General features: G+C 41.5%; 1 protein-coding gene across 1 annotated transcript; it reads right to left on the minus strand.

Moving 5' to 3' along the window:
- Positions 1–1,481: 1,481 nt before the first annotated feature.
- On the minus strand, positions 1,482–2,198 carry LOC138880120 (uncharacterized). The gene is made up of 2 exons (XM_070159782.1): positions 1,840–2,198; positions 1,482–1,773 (listed from the first exon to the last, which is right to left on the minus strand). Exons 1-2 carry the CDS (start codon positions 2,196–2,198, stop codon positions 1,482–1,484), a joined length of 651 nt encoding a protein of 216 aa, XP_070015883.1.
- Positions 2,199–10,662: the final 8,464 nt, after the last annotated feature.

The raw sequence follows: 10,662 nt of genomic DNA on the forward strand, positions 1-10,662 counted from the left end.
ATCGCAATTGCGAGATCAGAGGCCTGCAACTCAGCTGAGGCATACCAGCAATTCCCTAAGTTCAAAAATCACTCTGTAGCCTATCCAAAACTCACCAAGAGCCCTCGGGTATCCAAACCAAACATGCACACAAGTCTTAAAATATTATACAAACTTGTTCGCGTGATCAAATCGCCAAAATAACATCTAGAACTATGAATTCAACACCAAAACTCATGAAATTTTCAAGATAGTTTTAAACTTCCTATTTTCTCAACCAATGGTCTGAACCACATCAAATTACTTCTGTTTTCCACTAAGTTTCACAGATAAGATTTAAATATTATAACGGACCTGTACCGGGCTCCGGAATCAAAATACAGACCCTATACCAATAAGTTCACATGTTGTTTGATTTTCATAAACTATTATATTTTTAGTTAAATAATTTTCTTCAAAAATTTATTTCTTGGGCTAGGGACCTCGGAATTCGATTCCGGACATACGCCCAAGTCACATATTTTATTATGGACCCTCTGAGACTGTCAAAATAAGTGTCTGGGTCCGTTTACCCAAAATATTGACCGAAGTCAACTAAAACCATCTTTTTAAACTAGAAATCATCTTTTCTTAAGTTTTACACCCAAAAGCTTTCCAGTATCGCGCCTGGACTGCGCACACAAATCAAGGAGAGATAAAAGGAGGTTTTCAAGGCCTCAAAACACAGAAACGGATTCTAAAACAAAATATGATCTTTTGGGTCATCACGCTCTCCACCTCTAAAACAACCGTTCGTCCTCGAACGGACATAAAAAAGTACTTGAGTCGATAAGAAGATGGGATATCGGCTCCGCATATCGGACTCGGACTCCCAAGTAGGTACCTCAATAGGCTGACGTCTCCACTGCACACGAACCGAAGGATAACTCTTCGATCTCAACTGACGAACCTGCGGTCTAGAATGGCTACTGGCTCCTCCTCCTAGGTCAAATCCTTGTCCAATTGGACAGTGCTGAAGTATAAAATGTGAGATTAATCGTCGTGATACTTCTGAAGCATGGACACATGAAACACTAGATGTACTATTGATAAACCTTGTGGCAACGCAAGCTCGTACGCCACCTCACCCACTCTCCGAAGGCATCCTGAATGATCTTAACCTTATCCAAGGCATCATGTACTAAATATGTACCCAGCAACCGAGCCTCCCCCTGATCAAACCACCCAATCGGCGATCGACACTATCTAGTATATAATGCCTCATAGGGAGCCATCTGGATGCTCGGCTGATAGGTGTTGTTGTAGGCAAACTCTGCTAACGGAAAGAACTGATCCCAAGAACCTCCAAAGTCAATAACACATGCTCGGAGAATATCCTTCAAAATCTAAATAGTATGCTCGAACTGTCCGTCCGTCTGAGGATGAAATGTTGTGCTCAACTCGACCCGTGTACCCAACTCGCATTGTACTGCCCTCCAGAAACACGAGGTAAACTACATACCTCAATCAGAAATGATATACACGAGCACACCATGGAGACGAACAATCTCACGGATGTAAATCTCTGAGTCAGTGAAATACGCTGACTTAGTTAGCCTATCCACAATAACCCATACTGCATCGAACTTCCTCTGAGTCAGTGGGAGTCCAACAATGAAGTCCATAGTGATACGCTCCCACTTCCACTCAAGGATCTCAATTTGTTGAAGCAAACCACCTGGTCTCTGATGCTCGTACATTACCTGCTGACAATTCAAACACCGAGCCACATATGCCACAATATCCCTCTTCATCCTTCTCCACCAATAATGTTGTCGCAAGTCCTAATACATCTTAGTGGCGCTCGAGTGAATAGAATACTGGGAACTATGGGACTCTTCTAGAATCAACTCACGAAGTCCATCCACATTAGGCACACAAATATGACCTTGCATCCTCAAAACCCCATCATCCCTAACTGTAACCTGCTTGGCACCGCCGTGCCGCACCGTGTCCCTAAGGACAAGCAAATGAGGGTCATCATACTGCCGATCCCTGATACTCTCAATTAATGAAGACCGAGCGATTGTGCAAGCTAAAACATGGCTGGGTTCAGAAACATCCAAACTCAGAAACTGATTGGCCAAAGCCTGAACATCAAAAGCAAGCGATCTCTCATCGACTAGAATATACGCAAGGTTACCCATACTAGCCAACTTCCTACGCAAAGCATCGGCCATCACATTGGCCTTCCCGGGATGATACAAGATGGTGATATCATAGGCTTTCAATAGCTCCAACCACCTTCTATGCCTCAAATTTAGCTCCTTCTGCTTGAATAAATACTGCAACCTCTTATGATCTGTGAACACCTCGCACAACACGCCATATAAACAATGCCTCCAAATCTTCAGCGCGTGAACAATGGCTGCTAGCTCCAAGTCATGAACTGGATAATTCTTCTCGTGGATCTTTAGCTGTCGTGAAGCATATGCAATAACCTTGCCATTCTGCATCTACACCACACCAAGTCCAATACGAGATGTGTCACAATATATTGTATAGAGCCCTGAACCCGTGGGCAATACCAACACTAGTGTCGTAGTCAAAGTCGTCTTGAGCTTCTAAAAGTTTGCCTCACACTCGTTCAACCACCTAAACTGGACCCCCTTCTAGGTCAACCTGGTCAACGGGGCTGCTATAGATGAAAACCCCTCCACAAACTAACGGTAATAACCCGCCAAACCCAAGAAATTCTATATCTCTATGGCTGATGTGGGTCTAGGCCAGTCCTTGACTGCCTCAATCTTCTTAGGATCCACCTGAATACCCTCTGCTGATACAACGTGACCCAAGAATGCAACTGAACTCAACCAAAACTCATATTTCAAAAACTTAGCATATAACGCGTTGTCTCTCAAAGCCTGAAGAACGACTCGAAGATGCTGCTCATGCTCCTCTCGAATATGGGTGTAGATCAAGATATCATCAATGAAAACAATCACAAAGGAATCCAGATAGGTCTTGAACACCCGGTTCATCAGATCCATAAATGTTGTTAGGGCATTTGTCAACCCAAATGACATCACTAGAAACGCATAATGCCCGTACCGAGTTCGAAAAGCTGTCTTAGGGACATCGGATGCCCTAATCCTTAACTGATGGTAGCCAGATCTCAAATCAATCTTCCAAAACACTTTGGCACCCTGAAGCTGGTCAAATAAATCAGCAATCCTCGGCAATGGATACTTGTTCTTGATGGTGACTTTGTTCAACTACTGATAGTCTATGCACATTCTCATCGAACCATCCTTCTTATTAACAAACAACACCGGCGCACCCCAAGGCGAGACACTAGGACTAATAAAGCCCTTATCAAGCAGATCTTGCAACTGCTTCTTTAGTTATTTCAACTCTGGTGGGGCCATACGGTACGGAGGAATAGAAATGGGTTGAGTGCCCAGAGCCAAATCGATGCAAAAGTCAATATCCTTGTCGGGTGGCATCCCCGGTAGGTCTGCAGAAAATACCTCTGGAAACTCTCGACAAACTGGCAGAGAATCCATAGAAAGAACATCAGCACTCGAATCACGAACATAAGCCAAATAAGACAAACACCCCTTCTTGACCATACGTCGAGCCTTCATATAAAAGATAACCCTGCTAGTAGAATGACCAGGAGTCCCCCTCTACTCCAATCGAGGCAACCCCGGCAAAGATAAGGTCACGGTCTTGGCGTGACAATCCAATATGGCATGATAAGGAGACAACCAATCCATCCCCAAAATGACATTGAAATCCACCATATCGAGAAGTAGCAGATCTACACTAGTCTCAAGACCCCCAATAACAACTACACACGAATGATAGACACGATCTACAACAATAGAATTCCCTACCGATGTGGACACATATACGGGAACACTCAAAGAATCACGAGGAACAACCAAATATGAAGCAAACTAAGAAGACACATAGGAGTATGTAGACCCTGGATCAAACAGAACTGAAGCATCTCTACTACAAACCAAAATAGTACCTGTGATAACAACATCAGAGGACTCAGCCTTAGGGCTGGCTGGGAAAGCATAACATCGGGGCTAGGCCCTACCACTCTGAACTAAATCTCTGGGACGGCCTCCTACTAGTGGACCTCGACCTCTAGCGGTCTGGCCTCCACCTCTAACGGTCTGACCTCCAACTCTAGCGGGCTGACCCTTACCTTGGGCTCCCTGACCCCTACCCCTAGCTGGCCGAGCGGGCGGTGCCGGGATCGTGGCACGAGAACCCTACCGTTGTGGCTGAACACCCACTAATCTTGGACAGGTCCTCCGGATATGCCCATACTCACCACACTCAAAACACTCATCCAAATACTACAGCTGAGAAAATTAAGACTGACCTTGACGAGCCGGCAGACCGGTAATAACTCTGAAGCAGAGATGCCCTGATAGGAGTTGGCGGTGCACTATAAGTTGGTTGCCTTGAAGGAGGCACATAAGGAACATGACCCCCTAGAGCTCCATAGGATGTCTGAAGTGCTGAATGAAACGGACTGGGAGGATGGCCCCTACCAAAAGTACCTTAACCTCCAGATGAGGTCCCACTGAATCCACCGGAATGACGCGGCCTCTTGTCAAACCCCTGACCACTCCTCTGTGATAGAACCATCTCAACTCGCCTGGCCACATTGGCTGTATCCTGGAAAGAAATCTCACTCCCTATATCCTTAGCCATCTGCTATTTGATAGGCTGAGCAAGTCCCTCAATAAACCTCCTCACCCTCTCTATCTCGGTGGGAAATATAAAAGAGCATGATGGGCCAAGTTAATAAATCTGGTCTCGTACTAAGTGATGGTCATAGAACCCTAGTAGAGGCGCTCAAACTGCCTCTGATAATCCTCTCTCTGAGTGATAGGGAGAAACTTCTCCAGAAATAGCTGAGAGAACTGATCCCAAGTCAAAGTAGGTAACCCCGCTAGTCTAGCCAACAAAAATCCCTCCACCATTTCTTGGCAGAACTTGATAGACGAGAAGCAGCAAAGTCGACCCCATTGGTCTCCACCACCCCCATGTTCTGTAGAACCTCGTGATAACTGTCCAAATAGTCCTGGGGTCCTCTGAAGATATACCGTCATAGGTAGTAGTGAAAAGCTTGGTGAACCTATCCAATCTCCACATGGACTCAGAAGACATAGCTGATCTATCGTCGGTCTGTGCTATAACACCCGGCGGAACTACCCCAACTGGCTGAGCTGCTGGAGTTTGAAACTAAGGAGCCATCTACTCCGAAGTGTGAGTAGCGGGAGTCTGTACTCCTCCCCCAGCCCGAGAGACGGTTGGTCATACAGGAAGTATGTCGGCCTTAGTGACACTCTCCATAAGGACCACTAGACAGCCCAAAGCATCCTGAAGTATCGAGATAGCTATGAACCCCTTTGGAACTTGAGTTGGCCCGACCGGAACGGTCTGGGCTGGAACCTCATTATCAAACTTTACCTGAGGCTCCGCTGTTGGTGCTGCTGCTTGAGCTCTGGGCTGAGCTCTACCCCTACCTCGGCCTCGTCCTTATCCTCTGCCTCTCGTAGGAGCTGTCACTGGGGGCTCGGGCTACTGATCAGCTGATGAACGATACATATTCTCGCCATCTGTGAAAGAACAGAGTAGAGAGTTCAATTAGCATTGAGAGATCAAATCGCCCGACAAAGATGAATAGAAGTGAAATTGTTCCTAACTCTGTAGCCTCTAGGGGATAAGTACAGACGTCTTTGTACCAATCCCTCAGACTCTACCAAGCTTGTCCGTGAATTGTGAGACATAGGCAACCTAGTGCTCTGATACCAACTTGTCACGACCCGAATTTTCCACCGTCGTGACCATGATGGCACCTAATATTATACTCGCTAGGCAAGTCAACGTTACAGAATATTTCACCTTTTTCATTTATCTTTTAATAATTAAAATTTAACGAAAGAAAATCCACAGAAATAAATGCGAAAGAACACAGTTTAAAAGATTATCTTTATGCTAATAATGAAAACCGTAATAAATTCCACCAAGAAACTGGTGTCACAACTCACGAACAGTCTACGAATACTACAAATATTTGTTTGAAAGAAAAATGTACATCTGTCTCGGAGGAAATACAACTCACGAACAGTCTACGAATACTACAAATATTGGTTTGAAAAAACAATGTACATCTATCTCGGAGGAAAAGTAAAACAGAATGCAGTAAAGATAGAAGGGGACGCCAGGGCCCGTGGACGCCTACAGGACTACCTTGGGTCTCCTGTGAACTGAAGGCAGCAACCTCGAACTCCGATCAGCTACTAGCTCCGAAATCTGCTCATGAAGTGCAGAGTGCAGTATCAGTACAACCAAACCCATGTACTGGTAAGTTCCGAGCCTAACCTCGACGAGGTAGTGACGAGGCTACGACGGGGCATCACAACATATACAACCTACAACAGTTTATACTAAAACGGAAAGGAAATACGAAATGAAATATAACAGAAACTTGTATTAAATGAATACGAAAACCAGTTGTTCCACCAGTCCACCTTTATTATTCCTCAACACATATCACCCTTATTCCTCCTATTACGGCGCGTAACCCGATCTCACCTGTCCACCCTTATTACTCCTTGTTGCGGCGTACAACCCGATCCCACCAAACAATCACATTTCACCCTTATTCCTCGTGTTGCGGCGTACAACACGATCCCAACATATCAGTACCAATCACAACACAAGAACATGTGTTTTTACAATTTAACTTAAAACCTTCCATAACATTTATATCTTAAATCATAATAACAGGGAGTCTATACCATTACGAAACTTCAACAGTTAAAACTACTCAGCGAGACCAACCAAAGTATACTATGAAGCTCCAACAACCAACTCCAACCAACGTGGAAATAAAATGAAACTATGAAACAATTTGTACTTCAATAGAGGAAACAACAGTTAATATGAAGTAATTAGACATGAAAATAATTATGAGCAAGTAGCAATTAAGACAAGAAACAGTATATTAGAAAACGAGGAAGGGAACAGGCTAGAATGATAGTTTGGTGACGCATAGGTACTCGTCACCACACCTATACGCTACGCACATGTAAATTCACATAGCAAATTAAGTCGGGGATCCCTAATCCCTCAAGTCAAAGTTAGACCAAACACTTACCTCAAGGCAACGGGTATTTTAATGCTCAACCCCCGTTTTACCTCTCGATTCCACCACCAATCCACTCGTATCTAGTCATAATTAACTTAATAACATCAATAAACACTAAAGAGATCAATTCCAATGCATAATTATAGGTTTCCCAATATTTTTCCCAAAAAGTCAAAACCCGACCCTGGGCCCGCTTGGTCCAAACTCGAAATTCAGATCAAAACTCAATTACCCATTCACCCCCGAGCCCGGATATACTGGTTTTGGAATCCGGCCTCAAATTGAGGTCCAGATCCCCAAGTTTCGAAATTCCAAAACCCTACCCAAACACCCAATTTTCTCATGGAAATCCCTACATTTTGTGATAAAATCTTATAAAAAGTTCAAATAGATTGAAAGATAAGAGTTAGAAATCGTTTACCTATGATTTGGAGAAGTTTGGGTCTTTGAAAAATCGCCTATAGAGGTTTAGGGTTCGAGAGAATTGAAAAATTGGTGAAAAATCCCATCTAAGTCCCAACTTAACAGCTGCAGATGTTTCAATTGCGACTAGGGCTTCACATTTACGAAACTCGCAATTGCGATAAAGGCATCGCAAATGCGAACCTTCCGCATTTGTGTTGCTGTCACAAATGCGAACCATTTGGTCGCAAATGCGAAATCCCCCCTGACTTCTTCGCAAATGCGAAGAATATGTTCGCAATTGCGAACTATGCCGGCCCAGGTCTCTTTCGCAATTGCGGTGGAGACCTCGCAATTGCAAAGTCTGTGAAGCTCGCAAATTCGAAGCCTGATCTCGCAACTGCAAGATTAGAGGACTGCAACTCAGCTGAAGTATACCAGCAATTCCCTAAGTTCAAAAATCACTCCGTAGCCTATCCAAAACTCACCCAAACTCTCGGGGCTCCAAACCAAACATGCACACAAGTCTTAAAATATTATACAAACTTGTTCGCGCGATCAAATTGCCAAAATAACATCTAGAACATGAATTCAACACCAAAACTCATGAAATTTCAAGATAGTTTTAAACTTCCTATTTACTCAACCAATGGTCCGAATCACGTCAAATTACTTTCGTTTTCAACCAAATTTCACAAATAACGTTTAAATATTATAACGGACATGTACCGGGATCCGAAACCAAAATACGGGCCCGATACCAACAAGTTCACACATTGTTCAATTTCCATAAACTATTATATTTTCAATTAAATAATTTTCTTCAAAAATTCATTTCTCGGGCTAGGGACCTCGAAATTCGATTTCGGACATACACCCAAGTCCCACATTTTACTACGGACCCTCCGGGACAGTCGGAACACGGGTCCGAATCAGTTTACCCAAAATGTTGATCGAATTCAACTAAAACCATCTTTTTAAACTAGAAATCATCTTTTCTTAGGTTTTACACACAAAAGCTTTCCGATATCGCGCCAGGACCGTGCACGCAAATCGAGAAGAGATAAAAGGAGGTTTTCAAGACCTCAGAACACGAAACGGATTCTAAAACAAAAGATGATCTTTTGCGTCATCACAATAGTATTGTATGTACATGGTTCAAATGAATTTGAAATGGAATCTTGATTTTAAGACTTTTTTTTTTCCCAAAAGAGTTTGGTTAAATATTTTGACAAGTTTAACAAAATGCCACAGTTATCAACGAAACCAAAACATTAGAGCTAGTCAAACTCTCAACCTATGACCTTTATTTTCTCTTTGATTTGATTCTTGAAATTTGTGTGAAATGCTAAAGAAAAATGTGAAAAATGAAAAGGAAACGTAAATCATATAAATTTGACACACTTATTATACTTTGTTTTATACGAATAGTTATACTTCTTGGTTATTCCAAAACAACTGTAATACTTCTATGATTAAACTCTGATATATTATATAAAAAAATAATTTATTATATTAAAAGTTCTTTTTTAAATTTTATGTCCAATCAAAAAAGGAAAAAGGCCTAAATATACCATTGTACTTAACGATATGGTCTATCCATGCCACTCATTAATAGATGGGCCTATTTGTGCCATTGTCGTTACACCATTGGCCTATCTATGCTACTATTATTAACGGAAAACTCATCCGGTATTAAAAAATAAAAATCTAATTTTTTTTATTACTCCCTCTGGTCCATAATAAATGAACAATTTATTTTTTATTTTGGTCCAAAATGAGTGTCCATTTATATAATCAAGAAAAGGTTCAATTTATTTTTCCAAAATTACTCTTATATACGTATCCCTAAATTGTCATTTACTCCTCACATTTGAGAAGAAAAGTAAGTGCTACTATAAACATGGTGCAACATTTAATGAAGGGTAGTTTAGTCACACTAACTATTTTTGTCTAGAATTTAGTATTTCCTTAATTGGTGTGCCTAAAGCAAATTGGTCACTTATTGTGGATCGAAGGGAGTACTAATTTTGACACGGGTCAACTACCTAGACCACCACATAACTTGACCCCACTTCCCACTCTAACCCAAGTTACCCAACTAAACTAATCCCATTTTTTTTGTTACCCGATATTAATTCAATTGGAGTTTAGCATAAAACACAATCACAATTAAATCTAAAATTAATACAGTACAATAAATATTATTTTGGCCAAAACTCCTAAAGTTAATCAATCATCCTAGAGTAATACATCATGATTAAACTATATAAAAAACTTTTTACAAACTTTTGGGGGCAATTAATATCGGGTAACAAAAAAAATGGGATTGGGTTAGCTGGGTAACTGGGGTTAGAGTGGGAAGTGGGGTCAAGTTATATGGTGGTCTAGGTAGTTGACACGTGTCAAAATTTGTAATAAAAAGCATATTTTCATTTTTTTTAATACCGGATGAGTTTTCCGTTAATAATAGTGGCATATATAGGCCAATAGTATAACAATAATGGCACCAATAGACCTGACTATTAACGAGTGGCATGGATAAGCCATTTCGTTATGTACAATGGCATATTTAGGCCTTTTCCCATCAAAAAAATTATATAAAAGGAAACAAAGTAAAAATCATGAAATCGTATAATTTTGACATGCCAAATATATAGAGAGAATTGCCCGCAAGGTTTCGGGGATCGATTCCCCTCACCAGTAACCTCATCGGTCAGAACTCGTTGTATCGGACTTTTCTAATGTTGTTTGCATTTCTTGTGTGGTTTAAAAGTTATTACATAGTAAACAGGTTACTCAGTGTGCATCCAAGGATAGCGGCTACAAATTTTGTGGGAATTTTCCACCAAAAAAAAAAGTAAATTGGTAATCATTAATGAGCTAAAAATGGACATCGTGAACTTAGATACTATCACATCAGTAATCAGTAATTAATATTATAAAAGGCTCTATATTTTTTTAGAGGAGACAATCAAATAAATAATTGGAGTTTCAACAGTTGTAATCCATTTTTGGGTAATATGTGGGACCTCTTTACCTGCTTTTTTTTGTGGGGGTGGGGTGCCAGTGGTAGGGGGTAGCTAACTATATATGAAGTGCAAATGAGAGCAGAAAAA

The sequence above is a fragment of the Nicotiana sylvestris genome, chromosome 10, assembly GCF_000393655.2.
Source record: "Nicotiana sylvestris chromosome 10, ASM39365v2, whole genome shotgun sequence".
Lineage (NCBI taxonomy): Eukaryota > Viridiplantae > Streptophyta > Magnoliopsida > Solanales > Solanaceae > Nicotiana > Nicotiana sylvestris.

Coding starts and splice junctions, on each gene's coding strand:
- LOC138880120 (XM_070159782.1), bottom strand. CDS start 2,198: ATGGCCGATGCTTTGCGTAGGAAGTTGGCTAGTATGGGTAACCTTGCG. Junction 1,774..1,839: donor GAAGAGTCCCATAGTTCCCA/GTATTCTATTCA, acceptor TTGGTGGAGAAG/GATGAAGAGGGATATTGTGG.